This window comes from Plectropomus leopardus, chromosome 4, assembly GCF_008729295.1.
Source record: "Plectropomus leopardus isolate mb chromosome 4, YSFRI_Pleo_2.0, whole genome shotgun sequence".
In the NCBI taxonomy this organism is placed as follows: Eukaryota; Metazoa; Chordata; class Actinopteri; order Perciformes; family Serranidae; genus Plectropomus; species Plectropomus leopardus.
In genome coordinates, this window is record NC_056466.1 from 13449804 (window position 1) to 13470173 (window position 20370).

The window sequence follows — 20370 nt, forward strand, 5'->3', positions numbered from 1 at the left end:
ATAAATAGAAAATAGAAAATTATCAAATGACTTAGGAAAAAATAATATATAAAAAAAACTCAAATCCACTTATAGTTATTATAATTGAATGTTTGAAAATTAGATTTCGGAAATTATCATTATTGTTGATGTATTTCAGGTAATTTTTTGCAACTTTTACCAAATTCCTCGCAAAATGTTGGCTCATTTGTTAAGTTTGCAATAACCAATTTGCTCGGGTTTCAATGGGTTAAAAACCTGACGTTTCCTCCAGCTCTGTCCCTCGGCATCACCATTGAGGAACCAGTGCTGGTTCTGATTTGAACCCTTAATTTTAAGAATCTCTTGCAATCGGCTACGTGACCATGTGCGGCATCCCCTCCCTCCCCCCCCTCCCTCTCTCCCATGCAAGCATCACTCCCCTCGTACACGCTGTCCTCAAAACCTCCAGCGGCATTACCCGCATCGGTCTGTGTGTGCTGAGCTGACGGACTGGGAGGAGGTGGGATCTAACTACTGGTGGTAGTGGGCTTAGCCGTACAGATCACCAACCACGACTGCCATTGCCAACGACGGATTTTTGTGGAAAATCACTTCGAGAAAGTCCCTCGCGGGATCCCTCCCCTCCCTGACATACATCCAATCGTCTTTATTTATCGTCGTTTATTTTGCCTGTGCTGCCGCTTCCCACTCATTCCCAGCGAGGCTCCTGTTAACCACAGCCGCCACCAGCGTCACCATCTCCGGCGGGGGCTGTGTGATGAGGTCGCCCTGCAGCAGGGGTTTCGCCACGCTAAGATAAGGATCTTCGCTTTCACTTTTGGGTCAAGTTGTCGCCTTTTAAAGCCTTCTAGCACCCCGAGTGTGTCAAGAAATACACAGCAGAAGAGCACAGCTACTGCTGGAGCTGAGGGAAACGCTGGTGAGTGTCCTTTATTTTTAACCCCTTACTGCTAGCTGCTAACTGTTATAATATATCGAACTTGGTACCAGGCACTGATGCGGTCATATTACGAGTTCAAGTCAAGTCAAACGTGTTGTGTACTAACACGTTTACCACCGCGAGTTATCATTAAACACATCACAGACTTTGCAGAGGGGTGTGTGGATGTTTTTGAGTTGGCATAACGTTATTTAACAGTATCATTTTTAGGTGCTGGCTGTTCTGAGATAACGTAAAGCAATGCGTTTGTAGCTACAGTTAGCAGTTAACGCTGCTAGCTAGCGCGAGCCTACGCCCAGCTGTCCTGCAATAAACAATAGCCACGCCAAGATTTGGTTAACCCCAGCTGCAGCATTAAGATGCACCGACGTAGATGATGTCAGGTGAAATCATTAGGCTCTCATAACGCCCAATGACGAGGTAAAAGTCAGCTCAGTTTAATGATGTCCTGTCACCGACACAATTTTCGCTCATCATAACGCAATCATGACAGTGCTTTACAGTGTCGTGCACAGATAGAGAAGCCACCATTACATCTAAAATCACTTTAAGCCAAACAGTGATGACCCTTGTTGATAGCAAAGGAACAGTAGGGCTTTCTCTGTGTTTCCGTCAACACTGACAGCATTGTGTGGGCTGCAGCACGCATGATCTATAACACGCTTCTACTCAGTGGGTGTAGCTTGCAGCAGTGCAAGACATTTAATATGTGTATACACAGTGTGTCATGCACTTTTTGTGTGGTAAGAAAAATGCACATGGAGCAGAAAATGTGTGCTAATGATCTCCAGTCTGATAAATGTTTCACTGAAATGCAAGCAAGGTTGTTTATGCACTTTGTAGACCTTATAGAGGCAGAAATCATATTCATATACAGCAGTCATGTCCACAGTCTGATCCCCAGTCCAATTTTAAACGGTCCTTTGCTTGTCCCTCAAAATATACAATATGACAATATTGATTCATCAAGCAAGATCACTTGCATTTATTTTCATGGCAGGACAATCATGACACAGACATGCACAAATAGGAACTAGGTAGGTGAAAATAATTTGTTTTCATAAATAGACAGCAAAGAAGCAAACAAATGGAACCTAATGCCAGATTTTCCCTGCGAAGTAGCAGACATGCCCATGTTAAAAAAGTCGACAGCGAGCATTGCAGCTTTCAGGAATGGTGTAAAGTAGCATACTTTTTCATCTTAAGAGGAAACAGTTGCGTTTTTTTTTTTTAATGACTCATGATGCAAGAAGCGGCGGAATATATGGTAACTGCATACTATGTCGTACAGCTGTCGAGTAAGGGCCCATGTCCTTCCTAAAATCAGCCACATTAATAGCATCTTTTGACAGAATATGCATCAAATATTAAATCAAAATACTGAACAACTGTCATTCAATATGAGGGAAAAAAAGTAATGCCTGCATACTTACTCTATGCCACACAAGTTTAATGAAGACAACATCCTACTTCAGTCTTTGTCAGGTCAAAATGTTTGAAAAGATGAAACCACACCTATATGTACACATAAAGCGCATCAGTAGATTGACAAGCTCTGTGGTGGCTGGTGTGGTTAACCACCTGAACCACTCAGGGTGGTTAAACAATTGATTATCAGCAATTCAGTAAATACATAGAAGAAGAATATATTGAGAATATATTCAAATTCATCATCAGTCGACATCACCTGTGTTCAAATGTTTGTTACATTAAGGTTAAGGGAGAACAGAAGTAATCTCCACTTTACACTCATACACACAAAAACCTTAAAAAAACAGATCAAATTTATTAAACTTGTGTGGCATGGAGTGAGCATGCCGGCACTTCTTTTTTCCCTTATGGACGCTGTTTTTTGATAGCCTTGCACCATTGTGATGTGTATATAAATACCCTCTTTCATCAGAGGATGCAGAGTGTCATGTTCAGATTGTAAAGCTCTCAGATGCAAATGTGCAAATAGTACTTTTGTGAAGAGGAGTTATATTGACTGGTCTTTCCCTCCCTATAAAAGTATGTGGTGCATAGCGCACTGCACCCAAAGTTCAAATTTGTTAAACTTGCGCTGACCTCTGAGGGTGATAACATCGACGTCTCTGTACACATGACTTCACATCTCATAACTGAATCTGCAGTGTCAGTAAACTCCTTGAAAAAGCTCCTTCAAAAGCACCTAATACTGTTCATGAACCACGTAGCCATGATGGTGCTATAAAATGAGTACATGCATTTCTGTGTAGTGACTTCTTACTGCGAATGTAGCTATCAAACAATGTTACAATGACCCAAAATACTGAAATCTTTCGAGCAGCTATGGACAGAATATAAGAGGACAAAATCTTTCTGCCCGTCATCTTGAATTCAGGTTATTTGACCGGCTGCAGCCCTGCATCAATGGAGAGCACCAAAAGTTCAACTAAGTTGAATGTTCTGTGCACTGACCTCTGAGAGCGATACCATTATTGATGTCTCTGCACACATGACTGAACCTTCTGTCCAAAATGAAGAAACAGATATGTAGTTACTCTGAATTTTAAGTAAAGCAAACTTAATTTTTAAAAAACAGAAATTTCAATAAAAGGCTGTCCTTACAACACACAGAGACTTTAGATGAAAACAGTCACTTTAGGTGTAACAGCAATGTCCCAAAGACCATATCTGAGACAGTATAGGTGAAGATCAGTGAGGGTTTCGTTAGTGAGCACTGCACTCACCGATCTCGAGATGGAGTGGTTAAACATTGCTCTGCACAGCCCTGTGTTGAGTGACCACTAGCAGTGTCTGCTCTCAGATACCTTAGAGTTTTTTTAGCAGCCTTGAAGCATTTGTGTTTGGAGACTATCATGCATGTTAGGCACTTAAGCAAGGTAGGAAACAGAAAACAAATTTTAGTGACCTGAGCACTGCAGATCATGTTGCAGTGCTTTTAAGGATGTATTATTTTACAGTTGTAGGGCTGAGGAGAAAGAACTATGTGAACACGTTATAATACAGAGCACTTCATCATCGAGCTTTCATTACATTTTCCTGCCAAAGAAGCATCAGGAATCCGCTGATTTGCTAAGTATTACATGGGCCATCTATCCAGCAATATTAATAAACCAATTCATATCTCCATGTTACTTTCCTAGAAGCCAGTACAGATAACAGTTTCATTTTTCATTGAGACGGCATAAAGCAAACTGAAATTACATCAATATTAAAATAGCTTACCTTCCTACGAATAGCTTGCGCAACCCAATCCTGATGAGATTTACTGTAAGAGAACGAGTGGAGACCATGCCTCTTTTCATTAAGTCATACAGAGTGAGTTTTGTTCCAAGGGATCATGTAGGTGAAACACTGGGCTTCTGTAACAGCAAGGTGCTGGTCTCTTTCTCTGACATCACCGTTGTAAATGGTTGTTCTGTTATTTACAGGGCGTCTGTGAAGGGTCTTTAGATGGTCTGAGGAAAAAATGGAGGTCAGCTATGTGTGTGTTGACACATAGTATTACTAAATATAAAAATGCATTGCTGTTATTAAAAGGATGCTGTCGATAGCCGTTTTTTTAGAAGGGGTCGACTGATATTGGTTTTTCAGGGCTGATACCGATTATTATTAGTTAATGAGACCGATAACCGATATTTGGAACCAATGTGCATTTACAATGAAAATGAAAATCTTTCTGTCAGTTTTTAGAATTTTGAATATAACAAACTCCAAAACAGAACTTTGTTTAAATGCCTTTGGCAAATGTTTAATCAAAACCAAGATTGTCAGCATCATATACAGCAAATTCACAGCAACTTTTTTTTTTTTAATAAAGTCAAGTGAAATTTTAAGTAAAAAAATGAATAAATGAAATAACTCCCTGAGGTTCTACAATGTAAAAGTTCCATACTGACACTTTCTTTGCACTTTTTGGTAAATTTATCGGCGATCATTAAAATCAAATGCCCATGCAGATAATAGGCAAAATGCCAAATATCGTCCCCACCCAAAAATCAGCAAGGCTGAAAATCAGCCGACCCGTAGTTTTCAGACATAACAGTTGTGGGGACTCCCTGGGGAACTGCCTACTGGGGAACTTCCCCCCAAAACTACATAACTTTGAGGGTTTTTTTGTTTGTTTTTTTGCATCCACTCCGCTGATAGGAACACTTAAGTGACGTACTGTAAGATGGGGGGGGGGTTAGAGTTGTGGAAAAGCACCTCCAGTCTGAATAGGCCTTATGTGTTAACACTAGTTATGTCATTTCCCAGTTAAGAGGAACTTACTTGAGGCCACTGGAGGGCAGAGGTTAAAGAGGTACTGCTCACTTAAACCTAACTTTTGAGCTGTAAACCAAATGATATGACTGCACTGTGATGAAGCACATCCACACTGGCGCAAATATGGACATTTCTCACCAAATTTATAAAAATCGACATCAAATTTCTGTTAAAAAAAATGGAAATTCTCTTTAATACCCCTCCTTCCTTATCCCCTTCTCGCCCCTCCTCTCAGCTTCTTGCACACTTTTCAGCATTTTTTCAAAATTATGCAGTGGGTGGAGTTAGGCTCAGACCTGAGGGTGAGGTTACACTTTGAATAGTCAAATACCACATTGCATAACAAATTTGTCTGACTAATGTCTCCTGCAACACGTTTAGCAGGTCCAACTCGTTCCAAATATGCATTGTTTCAACAAGAATGAATGAATGCTTGGAGAACTGATTGCATATTGAATTTATATTCAGAACCTAAAATTAGAGAACACAGCAAGTCCACTGCAAAGGTTGCTTTATCTGCCTGTTTGTGGGAAACAGTTATGTTTGGGCCAAATGCAGGCACAGAGTCATGCAGAAAGCCTGCATCTGCGTTGGTTGTTGGTCAATAAGTGGCCCGCTCCTGTGTCATCACGACACAGAGCAGTTGGCAGCTAACCCTTTTGACATACTTTATTCATTTATTGTGTTACTCTACAGTTTCATCCACTTACCATAATCATAATCATTGTTGATCTTGGCCTCAAGCACAAGGCTCTTAGCCAACGCAAACATATTTTTTTAAATAGACCGACTAAAGGAATGCATTACTGAAATTGAGAGTAGGTTCATTAGTAGACATATAGCATCTGTGTCTGTGAGAAAATAAACATTTGAATATTTTAGATTTAGTCATTGTTTGTGGACTTGAAACTTTGATATGCTTTGTTTTGTCTCAGATTATTTGTTTATTTCCTGTAGGTCAGTAGTGAATAACCCCAAGAAATGGCATGACTTGCGTTGGGTTGTGGTTGTTTTTATGCTTCAGTATGACTTACTCACCCTCACATGACTACAGGTGTTATTTATAGTGCCTGTGACCCTGCACTTTGCAAACTAAGGGTCCTGTTTCTCTAAAGTAGGTAGCTGTGAAAAGAAATATCATAGGATTACGTTTGTTACAATTTAAATATCATCTTGTTCTGAGACACTGTTTTAAAAAGATAATTTCCAGTTGAAATAACACAATACTCTTGATTTAAAGATGTGCGTGTGTGTGTGGCTACGAGACAACCGTAGACAAAAATAAAAATTAATCAAAATAGGGGGAAGTGAGTAAAACTTTGTCGGTCAAATGCTGACAGCTAATGAGGTGACATGGGGCGCTGATAGTAAAAAAAAAAAAAAAAAAAACCCACCAGGCAAATGTGACACTGTATAGGGAGAGACAAGAGTGCTATGAGACAGCTGTGTGTGTCAGTTCCTCTTGTTTGTGTCAGCTTGTGTTACTATCGGAGTCCACTGAGGAATGATGGGCTGTAAGGGGAGGGTGAGAGAGCAAAAGAGCAAATAAAGGAAAGGTCATAAACTTTTTGATTTTGTTCCCATTTGAACGATTTTCTTTATCTTCTCTTCCAGTCAAGGTCCCAGAAGTATGTCAAGAGCTTTGTCATATTTACAGATACTTGCATTAGATTGTCATACACCGTTCTAGGGATTCATTACTTGCCACATGTATACAGATATTTGTTTACTTAATTTATTTATCATACAAATCTATAACTGTTAATCTCACAAATGAAAAGTATGTTTTTACTTTGAATACATATACATATATATTTTTTTGGAAGTTGGTTTCTTCATAGACTATCACGTGTTTTATTTCATTATTTGAATTGATAAATCCTTTAGATACAGCTTATCTTCGAGTGTTAGATTACGATCAGCTACTGTTAGTGGTTTAGCATAGACATAGAAGTTGTTCTAAATATATAATTTGTTTTGATTAGATTTATAAGTTACATTTTTTAACACCTGTAGTAAAGTCAACTTGTATGGAATGACCGGTTACTGATATGATTAACACTCATTTACACGTACTTTAGCATGTCAATGAGCATTTGTTGCTCTAGAGAGGGAGCTTTAACAGCAGTGGGGGATTTGGAGAAAGCAAAATATCAGATTATTTTTGATCAAATAACTAAATATTGTGATGATATTGAATGTTTGCTATTGATGCTTTTAGAAAAAAAACACATTTTTTTCCCAATGCATTTTGTTTTTTAAAAGATAATCATCGGCAATTGCTAATTTGGTAAAGGCAAACAATAGAGCAGTTTGAACAGTCTGGTAAATTCAGAAAAGTACTTTACTGTAATGCATTCTTTATAACTAGAAAAAGACAACACTTTTGATATTACTATATCCAAATTCTAAGACAATATCCACTCTCATATCACAATATTTATACATTGCCCAGACATATTTAAAATTAATATATTAAATATCATGATAGCATCTTCCATTTAGCCCATTATGTGCCTGCCAAGGTGTTTAAATGTAAGTGTTTGACAGTACATAGAGATGATTTAGACGTAAATTTAGTAATTGGAATTATATCAGCAGCTGGCATTAGGTTGACCTTGTCAGCTCCACTCAAGTCCTGTGCCTCCCACAACTCCATAACTGGAGTTATAGTTACAGTGACCTACTTACTGTAGAACTTGGTCCAGCTTAAGAAAAACACGCTTTTTGTAATGCATATTTCAGAGCTTGAAGTGGAAACACTAATGGCTACTTTCATAAGTAATGCGGTGCGTGATAATCAATATCGACATCTTCATTCTCTCTGGAAACTGCTTTAAACAGAGAAAGGAGTTTTTAGAGCTTTCTACAGTCCTCGCTGACGGCTGTATCCAAGGCCTGCATTTTGTATGCTTTGAAACTGATCTGTTTTTCCTCCTCTGGCTGAAAGGATGATTTAACAAGCCGCTCTTGTCATAAAACATTTCAACTAGAAGCAATTATGCCTTGATTGACGGTCAGACATGTAAATGGCCAGTGCCTCCATAACATCCCCCACTCAAACTGCTGAAAATCTGATGTGCAAGTTCAGTATCGTATGAATGTGGGCATTTCACTTCCCACAGCCGGCACATTTTGAAGAGCCCTCTTGCTCTGCCTCTGAGGCCCTGGTGTTTGTTGCTGCCCTTTGGCATATTAAGTTTCAGATGTGCAAATCTCATGGCCGGCTGTAGCTGCTAGTGGAAATTTCCACTTCTCATTCGGACAGCATCCCATGAATGTGATGTTGTGGGCTGATTACAAGAAACTACTGAACAGAGCTAAGGTTTTAAGGGTTGTTTTTAAAGGGAATTTGTCATTTAAAAAATATGATTTTAAAAAAGCACCAAAGATGCATATAGAAAAGCTATTTTGGAAATTAAAAGTACATTTAATGAATCTGTTTTGGTCAAGTATTTGGATACATTCTTCTTGAAAAAAAAAAAAACAATGGCAGTTTTACTGAGCAACCTCATGAAACATACTTTATCACATGACAAACAAATACTAAATGTCATGGGTCCAGATGTCATCATTTGTCCATGTGATGTGTGTAATCATGGTTCAGCCCCTATTGATTACAAGTAGAGTGCAGAGGAGGGCTGGAGTGGTTGACGGGTGGGTGACTTGTGTGTTCATTATGTTTGATTAGGCTCCACAGTCATCACATTGTACGATGAATTAGTTACATAATGGCTGAGCAAGGACAAAGGGAGGGTTCTTTGGTCAGATGTTCAAGAATGATCTTGGGTTGTCGGAAAACATCAGAGGTCAGAGGCTTAGTTTCGTCAGGACAGGTCTATATATGGTTGTCTCACATGGTTTTATAGGTCTTTAAAACATACTAGTTTCTCTTTGCTCTACGTATTTGAGTGCTCATCTTGAACGAGATTCTAATCCATGTATTTTGATGTCAATCTGTGGACTGGTATCTCATGCACTGTAATGTATTTTTTAGTTGTTTTAAGAAAGTCTGCATACTTGTTTGACATAGCAAAGGTCGACATGAAACTGTTATGTGACTCTTAATACGTGACGACTCGTTGGCCTATGGTGTAAAAGGTCCTCCAATAAGTGTTTTCACTTAGTGTGGATTAAATGCTCAGAAGACTTTGTGTAATAGTGAAACTATTTACCAGCCAAAAGGGAAAAGTGTAATACTGAGGTGTTGTCTTTCTTTCACTTAGTTAGGGAGTGATGTTATCCTCATGAAGCCAAGAGTTCCCGATCATGAGGGACAGCAGCTCAGTAAATGGTTTAATTCTATCGAGGCTTCGCTTGAAATGAAAACATATTGCCGCTGAAATTCCCCCGACCTAAACAGAATGTAGCTTGTATGTCTGACAGTTTCTCTGTCTCTGGTGGGGGACTGGCCTATATTAAGTTCATAGAGTGAGTGCCCCTGCATGCATTAATGAGAGTTTGGCTTGTTTACATAGTGAGGTAGTGGCATGTATTTTTGTTTCACTTTCTTCATTGCTTCCCGGTTATGCACATTTTCTGTGTCAGTTCACGCTTAATTCATTAGGGAAGAATATTTGTCTTTGTTATTCTACTGTGTCTGAGTTTTTACCACCAAATATGGAAAATATGGTTCAGTCCTAATACACAAACTACAAATTATTTAGTTATATAATCTCAGATAGTTAAAAATATGTGTTGTGAGTAAGATCTTTTTTTGCCACTCTGTCCCAACTGCTACTTTTGAGGAGCAGTCCTAAAAATGTTATATGTGTGTATGTGGGTGAACTGACTTACACAAACTCTAAACTTACTGGGGTTTTCACATTCTCCTTTTTTTTTCCACAAAACAAAACACATCAGTTTGTTAATTATGTTTTACTTTTGCAAACTACATTGTTTTTTTTAGGGTGTTTGTAAAAAATGTTTTGTTAAGTTTTGGTAGGATATTAGTTTGATACCCATATCAGCTTTTCATATCACAGAAGTTAAAACCATACATTTTTCTTTTCTGTTACATCACGACACAGGAAAAGTGCAAATATATGCGAGGAGTGATTTGCCCACTCACGCTCATATCCTATGACTGTGATGTGATGTGATGTGCTGTGCGTGGCCTTGTTGCTGGTTATGTAACAGGGTGAGGCCATGTGAAAGCGTCACTGAGTGAGAGAAGCAGATGGTGGTAGAAATGGTGGGATGAGGAGAGCAGATGCAAATCACATCTGCCCTTTCCAACCAGAAGACACTGTTTGTTGCCAAGCCGTCACATTTCGCAGTGCTGTTTGGTCTTTCGCAGGATTACCCTTTATGTGAGATGCTTTCACATTTGTATCTGGGATCACTTCTACTTCAGTCGGACATTGTGCAGCAGAGATAGCTCTGTCAGCACTGCCTCACTGTACATTCACATTTTTTGGTAGTTTCATACCCAGTGAAGCATGCAAGTTTGGCTTTGGTCCTGAGTGGGCCCTTCCGTTTCAAAGAGGGACGGGGGCAACAAGATATTTTTAGATGCACAGGAAGTTATTTATTAGCAGGAAGCATCGAGGAGGGAATTTCGGACTAAGAGCAAAGTCTGGACTATGGTTAGTTTTTCATGTCATGGCAGATGTCTGCATTTTTCTACAGCTTGATTGTAAGATTTGTTAAATTCACACATGATTGATAAAATAAATCAAAACCCAACATTTATTTACTCAGTAAGCTTCCAGAGGAACTTTAATGGTTCTTGGCATAAACTTCAAGTCTGTTTAACTCTACTTAAAATACACCGTTCTTCCTAAAGGTATTCCCTCATTAAGTGTTTGTTATCTGTACAGAGGCATGTTTACATATTGAGTTTCTCCACTCTACTCAGATTTGTCCTTAAATGTGTCATCTGTCTGTGTATGTAATTTTATCTAATGATTTCTGATTGTTTCCCAGCAGTTACTACAGGGAAGAAATACTTTCACCGTGTTTCTGAATGTTTGGCTGCATTTTCACTTCTAATCAAACTATGGCGAAAAATGTATGTCAAGGACTTTGTTTGCCACGATGATGATGAGGACGAGACATTGACGTGCTAAAAAAAAGGTCTTAATTTTGAAAAAGAAAAGGAAAAACAATGATGAAAGCTAGGTTTCATTTTCATTGACAAGACAAGACAAAAATGTCGTGGGCTATCAAACATCCGAAATCAGATGAGATGGGAAGAGAATGGTAAATGATTTTATGAAATGTATTAAAAACATGTTTTAAAAACAGGAAGCCGAGCACAGATGTGCTTGCATTTTTTTTTCTCATGCCTTTATGAGCGGTATGAGATTTTAAATAACGTTATTTTTCTGCTTTGAGGGAATCTGTTGCTCTTCAGACCCTCTACATGTGAAAGTTGGTGATTACAGCAAACACTTCAATGGGCCACTGCATCTTTATCAGAGTCAAACACTTGATACAGATCGAAAAAGTTTAATAATCCACAAAGAACAATCTCACATTGGATAATCAGAGAGGGAAGTACTCAACCCATAGACCACAACAATGATAGCACTCAATAAAAAAGAAAATGACACATTTTGAAACAACAATAAAATATATGTTGCCTGTCACAGGCTATAATAGTAATAAATCCTCTTAAATGAGAGATGGATCATAAATAACATGCTAGGCTCAGTTCTTTATTAAGTCTGTGTTTAATGTGTACATCCAAAAGGCTTTTCTTTTTGGTAATTTGTTGATCATATCACCTCTTCTGTGGAAGGGAGAGGTTTTTTTCACAATGCCCCAGAATTATGTGATGCAGGTAAGCCATGGTTTGCCTGAACATAATGTCTCACTGTTGCATAGTCCATGTTGTGAATGCAAATAGCATTCTTGCGTTCAGCAATCTGTAACTTAAGGTGATGTTTGATCTGACCTACATACACGAACCTGCATGGACATTTCAACATGTAAGGATACTTTTGCAGTTTAACAAACTGCAGTACTACCCATGTTCTACATTTCAACTGCTGATATAACTTCTCACTTGATGTCAGTTTCTGATATCCGTATTAGTCCAATTAGATTAGTGCAAATGAAAAAAAAGACTAAAAGTAAAAAAATTCCTAAAATGTTTTTATCAACTAAATTGTTTTGAGATGTTATCGACTCAGTATAAACTCTAACTACGAAGGAAAAAAATGACTAACATGTGACTAAAACTAATGAGCATTTTCTTATTTAGATTAAGATAAACTCTAAAATAGCTGCCAAAATAAACACAGTTTCTAACAAACCTCTGTGTCTGACTATGTTGTAGCCCTGAAGTGTTGTAGTCGTATGTGGGTTGTTTACTCTGAAGGTATTGGATTTCTAGATTGCTTGATCTAGCCAAGAGCCTCTAGGTCAGCGAATCTTGATACTTTCGGGGTGTCGCACATGGTAAAGGGGACAGCCTAAGAGCAGATGTATTTGCAGGAGGACCTTCATTGAGTCTAACTTGCATTGAATGCTGCTATCTCCTAAACTCAGACCAGCTGAATGACCCACATGTCTGTGCCATAGCTTTCCACAGCACTGTATAGATTTATGCTTCCTCATTGGGTCTCCTGGCAGTCCCGTTATAGCTCACTCAAGTTTATAGTTCTGTGTAAGAGTTAACTTGTTCATAGCAGCACCGCAACATAAGAATGATGTGTAATACAGTAACAGGCAATGCCATGCATCCATAATAATACTGTATACAAAATAATTTTGTTTATATGCTTTAATTCACTTTGTGATATAGAGCAATGATTGCGAATCATACAGCCTGTTATTTCTATTTATTGGCACAGGGTACTTTCAGGGTTTCCCACACATAGATTTATTTGTGGCGGGCCGCCACAATTAAAGAGTCTGCCGCCACAAATAGATCTTTGGAGCTGGACCATTTATTGGGAGCACACTTTGGGACAGAGACAGCACAGTGGAACATCAGGCGCAGGGAAAGTAAAACTTAACCGTTGATTCTGCTGCGTCTGAAACTTTGCTTTCACTTACATGTCTGGTGTTGAACCACAGCTTACTATTTATTGCTGATCTGTTAACAAAAAGTGCTAAAATTGTCGAGTTATTTCCCACCTGCTCTTCAGAGGTCTCCCTGCTTACTTAATTATCTACTGTTTAGAGTGGTTTGTCAGTGTGTTGCTCAAAAATGTTGCTCCACAGCATGTTTGTGTGTTCAGATAGGCACGAAACTGTTGTGGTTATTTAGAGAGAGAGTCAGAGTGAAACCAGGCTTGAGATTGGCCTGGAGCCTTTATCATCAGGGCAAAGAAGGGCTAGGATTCAAATATGCCAGCAGGAGGCAACCCACTAACAAGGACTCAAGGTTAAGTTTTGTCACTTCTCAAGGGCCTGTGTTACTTACAGACAGACTTTTCTGCTCTTCAACATGAAGGCGCCACTCGGGTATGTGTGTAGCATGCTATATATCTGTGTGTGTCTGCATTACAAGATTTAGATATCATGATGCAGTTATTGGTTGTCTTGCAAAATTGACACCAATCCTTTTCTTTTTAAACTTGCCAAAAGGGAAGTCAGTTTTAAAGTAAATGTAGACAAGAGTGAATGTTAACAAGTAGTTGGCTAGTAATTTTTCACTGGTTTTAGCTATCTCTAGCGATGCTTGTAGTTTGTGTGAAAAGCATGTAGTGCTGCAGCATGTTGGTGTCTTCAGATAAGCAAGGGGAGGTTGTCTCTGCGGTGTTTAGAGGAAGACGGAAAGAGAAGCGGGGCCTGAGTTTGGCACAGAGCCCAAAATTTGGACAAAAAGGACTTTCAGAATGATAACACATGGGGGTGGCCTATTTCATTTGCTAACATATGGGCTCTCCTATAATTTTAGAGTCATTGTTTGGACTCTCTTGGTCCTATCCATAGTATCCTGAAGGCATCCATCCCCTTTGTCTTGATGTTTGCCACATCAAATGATTTGCATGGGGCAACTAACTAAAATTAAGCTTGGGCTTGTTCTCCTACAGTATCACAAGGTGCATTTACAGGGACCCAAATTTTGCCACTAATAATCAGAATAGTAGCCCAGCCAAAATAAAAATGAACCAACCATCTCACTCAGAAGAATAACCATGTAAACACTTGATCAGATTGTGTTTCTTTGGGTAGAATGAAAGCGTTCTTTCTGTGAAACATTTGTTGACATAGCTTGTGCATGTGCTGCATACGACATGACGCAGGAGCTGTTTCTTCGTGCCTCCTTCTGCTGATTTTGAAAAATAATTGTTCATATTTACAAATTTAGGGCTCTGCTAGTGCTGTGTTCTTATGTGAGTGCTCTGATTAATAACTATAACTAAGTTGAAAAAGCAGGCTTTTGTAACGTCGCTGTGACGGGCTGCAATGCAATGTGACGGCTGTGGCTCAGGAATTGGAGCGGATCGTTCGCTTATCAGAAGATTGGCGGTTTGATCCCCAGCTACACTAGTCTGCATGTCTATGTATGATTGGTGATCCTACAGGAAGATACTTTACCGCAAATTCCTCCCAATGGCTGTTCCATCAGTGTGTGAGTGCGTGAAATGTAGGGCGGCCTCAAACACCAGTGTATAAATGTGTGTAAATTGGTAAATGACACATGTAGTGTGAAGACACCTTAAGTGGTCGGAGGACTAGTTAAGGTGCAATATAAGTGCAGGTCCATTCACCATTGTGTGGCCACTAAACGTAACAATCGAATAGTAACTAGTAACGGCAGCCTGCAATGGGAGCGCGCTCCAGACGGCAGCATCCTGTTTACTTTTTGTCCCCAGTCAAAAATGTTGTATCAGGATTATCAACACATTGACCTTGTTTTTGTAGTCATTTAAATTTCTGCACTGCCGCAATCATCACACCGTGTGTAATTCAACAATGTTATTCAGCCGTTTTATATTCGCCATTTGCCTTAACGGCCGTGCACAAGTGAGGAAACAGCTTCAACTATGGCTATTAGGAGGTAGAAAGTAGACTTTTTTGTCATCTGTTTCTTAAACATAGTTTAAGAAAGAAAATTGTGCCTAAATCCTGCTGTATACATTACAGTGTCTGGCTGCTGTCACAGTCTGTAAATAGTTATGTTCTTGCCACATTAACTACTAAGTAATTAAGTACTAATTAATTAAGTAATAATAATAATAATAATAATAATAATAATAATAATAATAATAATAATAATAACAATTATTATTATTATTATTATTATTGCACAGCAGTGGTGTGGAAATTAGATTAACTTTTAAATATATATCGCAATTATCATAGTTTTTAGGAAATACAATTGAATAAAATTATTTAAATATTAATGAGACAAGTTTTTGACATTTATTTTTGGGTAAATTAATTTTTATATTAATCAAGTAATTAAAAAAATAATCTTTAGAATAATCAGTAAATTAGTCATTAGATTAGTTGACTTATCGAAAAAATAATAAGAAATGATTTCAGTCGGGTTAAATAAATATTGACCATGTAACCACAGCTTTTGGAACATACTGTATGCTGTAGAGACAGCTACATGTTATTAATCCTGTCATCCCTGTTCTCAGATATCATGAGCCAGGTGTCTTGCCAAGAACATGGTCCTTATGTAAAGCTAGATAGAGCTGAACATATCTCGAACAGCAAACGCCAAACCCTTTTTAAAGGGGGGACAAGAGGCTCTGCGTTAAGGCGTCAGTCAAGACTTCTAATACTGGCTGGAGTAATGTTATATATAGAGGGCTTGAGGGTAAAGCCGAGAGTGTTCCCCATACTGACACCATCATTATATAATAGAGAGCAAGTTCAACTGTACACGCGTGGTGTAATCATAAACGTGGCCTCAGCAAAACCTACAAAACTTTCCACTTTCCAGAGTGCAGAGGAATGAAGCTCTCGGTGTTCAGTGAAGGGGAGGGGCACAAGACAGAGTTCCCAAAGGACACAAAGTTATTCCTGTCCTCTCCTCCTCCTCCTCTCTGGGTTGGCATAGGCATGTCTGGTCTTGTCCCTTTGGTATTGAGTAAGAGCACTTGACCAATAGACCCTTGTCAGTATGCCTTGGCTTCTATGAATCCATTTCAGAAGGAATTTTTTATGTATGCTCATATAACGTTGTCAAATAAATGTTAACATACAACAAACACTGCTTTTTGCCTGTTTTGTAACAAGAAAAAGTGGCGTAGAGTAAACGTTTGTATTTTATATAACAAAAACAAAACAAAGAACTCTTTATCTCCAGATGGCAGATGAAAAATGGAGAGCTTCTGCTGCAGGAACAAAGCTTTAACTGTTTGTCAGTGTCACAGTGTGGTTTCTGGGTTTGCCTTTAGAACGAGAGTCATAAATTTGCTGAGTGGGAATGGCTATTAGCCTATTAGTTAAGGGAGGGAGGGGAAAAAGAGGCAAGAGCATATTTATTTATAACCTGCGGTGGATTTTTATTGGATTGCTCAAATGTTTTTAATTTGGGATGTGACGGTATATTTGTCCTGAACCGTTTGGCACAGGATGTTTTGTTCAGTATGCGACATCCTCAGTTCGGTATGCCCTGTGACACAGACTGTCAAAACAGTCTATTAATGTCTACTACTACTTGCACACGCAGAACAGATATTCTGAAGTGCAAGTGACACTCGCAACACTTTGGCAGTGCACTAGTTGCCGTCTATCAGCTGTAGCATGCTGTGGGGTTAGACGGTTATCCGGGTAAGTCAAGCTCAGTGGACACGCATTGTGCCAAACTGTATGCTGACAGTCTTCAACTGAAGTCAGGTATATCTGTGGATATATTTCAAACATTTCACTTTTGATGACATCATGTGTCAATTAGCTGCAAATTCACACCGCGCCAAAGCAGTAAATAAAGTGACATGTGACCACACCATTATTTACTGTAACTTACACCATGTGACCTCCAATGTTTATTTTATTCAGTCCGTTGTGCCTGCCATATATATATATATAGAGAGAGAGAGAGAGCAAGAGCAATCTGTAGTTTAGGAGTGAACAGGACAGATTCTTATGATGGAGCATTGCTGACATTTGTGTTATTTATTATGTTGTTATTGACAATATGACCATTTGAGTGTGTTACAGTGAGAATTATGGCCAATATGGCATCGATAAATGTTTACATTCTAAAAATAAATGGAAAAAACTGTATTTTTTCCCCCCTGCTGTACCAAAAACATACCAAACTGTGACTCAAAATCGGGGCGCATAGGAAACAGGAACTCTGATTTGTTTTACAGCTATAGATTTTAGTGTCAGTGTATTTCTGGGAACTAAAGCACTTTTTCTTTTTGCGTAATTTGAACCACTTGAGTCAGAACAGGTTCATCAGCTGCCATGCCTCTCCTCAAATGTATTACAAATTAGAGTTTCTGAACGTTGTGGAATAATTGTATGGATTAAGTATCTGGAGGCACTGCACATAGAGGATAATCAGGGCTATAGTTCATCTTCACTGTAGCTGAAGGGTGTCTTTTGCGTCATGTGGTGTGACAGTTTGCATGTTAAATAATACATTATCATGCTCCAATATAGACGCTATTTTTTTGGATAGGATTATGTGTTGAGATGCTGGTAATGTTTTTGTGTTCATCCAATATTCCTATCACTGTGCTGTGCTGTCATTTGAAAAAGATCTGTTGAATATAATTGGGCATATAAACACACACATGATCCGCACTTTGTAGGTTGTTCTCTCTAATGCCACTCTGGGCAGTTGCTTTTTTGCCGATATATTTTAGGCTTCAGAAAAAGATGTGAAAAAATGCTAATAAGTTATGGTAGTATCTTAACCCTGAAAACGCAAGCTAATAATGTTTTGGGAATAATGCCAAGAGATCTGATATCCAAACGCCTTTGGCTCCTGCAGTTGAAGAAAACTGTGTAAGACTGATAAAGCTAAATTTGGCATTTACAGTAAAATTAAACTGAAATTAAACCAAATTGTGGAATATGTCCCTGTAATACTGAAAATAAAACTAATTTAGAAGTGGAACTAAATTACCTTTCCTTTCAGTTTTACTTTGTGTCATTCAGTGCTGTGTCAGTATTGTTTATATATAGGGAATATTGGTGGACTTATACTGTGTGTCATTTGTCTCCCTGTGCAGAATATCCATGAGCTCCGATTTCCCACACTACAGTTTCAGGATGCCAAATATAGGGTTCCAGAATCTTCCCCTTAATATCTACATTGTGGTGTTTGGGACTGCCATCTTTGTCTTCATCCTCAGCCTCCTCTTCTGCTGCTACCTAATAAGGTAAGATCCACGCACCGTTTAGCTTTGAACTATAGCTTTGCTTAGAATTTGTTTTGTGTTTGATGTGACTTTGCTGTGGGAGTTTTGCAGCAGTAAGTGTCATACAGGGGTCTCCTTAGTGAGGCAACATCGTCGATTTACTGGGTGCAATTATAAAATTTGGTGGTTAGGGGTTACATGAACAGAAAATGCCCGGATGATAAATTAAAATATATCTCTTTGAAGAGACAAATTTTTGGCTTTTTCGGTGCAGTCAACCAGAGAAAGTTAAAACTCAGCTGCACATGTTGAAAACTCAACTATAATGGCAGCAGTTTTTTTTTTTTATTTATGTGCTTGTCTTTTGAATTTACATGTGAATTTACCATTCACATAGCTTTGTTCACAAAAGGCTTCAGGCTGCGTGACTTAAAAGCTTTGATCATAATGCACCAATAAGCAAATTGTCTGTATCTCTACATATGTCAGACTTTTAAAATGATAGTAAGATCTGAATGCTGATTCTCTCTGACTGACATTATGCAACATATGACATTGTACGTTTCAGATCACATTGGCTCATGAATTATTTGTTCAGAAGTGTCCACATGTACTACTTTACTGTAGCTGTATTCAAATCTATTCCTAAACAAGACACATTAATATATATGGATGTTTCTTAATGCAGTGGCTTAATACTATTAATTTAAAATCTAGTAACCCAGAAAAGAAGAAACACAATCGTGAAGGTCAGTGCAAAACTTGTGTGCACCCTGAGCTGGATATATTATTGATTTTTTTCAAAACAATTAATTTAAATATCTAATAATCATGTAGTTTCTATTCAACAAACTGTATGGCACTTGTCTCTATGGCTCTTAGCTGAGGTTGAATCTATTTTTATTTCTTTTCAGAAATGTGTGTTTTTGCATCTGTCTTGCTAATAGTTATTTTACAAAAAGGCAAAAATGTTTCAACAGCACAGTTTGGAGAACGTAGCTATGACACAATTGGTGACTTAATCTGAAAAAACAAGAAAAACAGTAATTTTATGCTGAGATCCAAAGCTGCTTGTCTACATTATTATGATCATGGCACTTGGCGTCAAAGAAACTAGTTATAACCTGGCGACCCTTTTTCAAAGAGTCACTTAACCTCCTTAATGTCCTCACCATATTCCTACGTTAATGACATTAACATGTGGCTTGTCATTAAATTTGCATTTGTTCATTTCTCTTGTTTGTAACATTAACTTCTTGTTAAGGCTCCTTTTTAAGCATTTAGTCTTGAGAGTAATCCAGTAATTATTTCCCATGATGATAAAGTGGTCTGGAGGTGGTTACTAGTTATTCCCCTGCCCCTCTTTTTAACCCCACTGGTCTAATCAAATGGCTGCTGTTGCTGCAGGAATTTTCTCCTGGCAGCAACAGTTTGAAAAGAAATAATGTCCAGCATCTTTTATCTAAGACAGTGAGAAGCAGCAGTCCCCAACAAAATTCACCCCTGCCACCCTGCCATATCCTATCTTGCAGGGCAAATGGTAAGTAGTTTAACGACTACTGTTTTCCTCCAATTTCTCCTCTAACTGTTAAAAGACACGTTATGACTTTGATGCAGTACCATGATTCAATACTGAATGTCAAGATTGCCAGATTTAGTCATGAAAGGCAAAAAGAGCGATTTTGCTCCATAAAAGGCGTCTAAAGATGCAGTCTCCCAAAGGACTGGCCCAAAATTATATGCACCATCATGCATGATGAATGCACACTTCAAATCCTCCTCACTGCTACATTTTAAGCAAATTTCTTTTTTTTTTTTTTAAATTGGACACAGCTTTGTCAAACCACCTTTTCAAATGTCATTGTTCTTGTTTACATTAACAAGTAGATGATGGGACCAAGGAATTAACGTTAGAGTTGATGTGTGACGGGTCATTAGTCCAACAAAGACAAACACTCACAC

General features: G+C 38.4%; 1 protein-coding gene across 1 annotated transcript in view; it reads left to right on the top strand.

Moving 5' to 3' along the window:
• The first annotated feature begins 419 nt into the window (after nucleotides 1–419).
• rnf24 (ring finger protein 24) overlaps nucleotides 420–20370 on the top strand; it is a 33902-nt gene continuing 13951 nt past the window's right edge. Inside the window, exons 1-2 of the mRNA XM_042484520.1 lie at nucleotides 420–901; nucleotides 18280–18429. Coding sequence (XP_042340454.1) covers nucleotides 18287–18429 — 143 coding nt within the window. The 5' untranslated portion in view covers nucleotides 420–901; nucleotides 18280–18286. The remainder of the gene's footprint in view (nucleotides 902–18279; nucleotides 18430–20370) is intronic.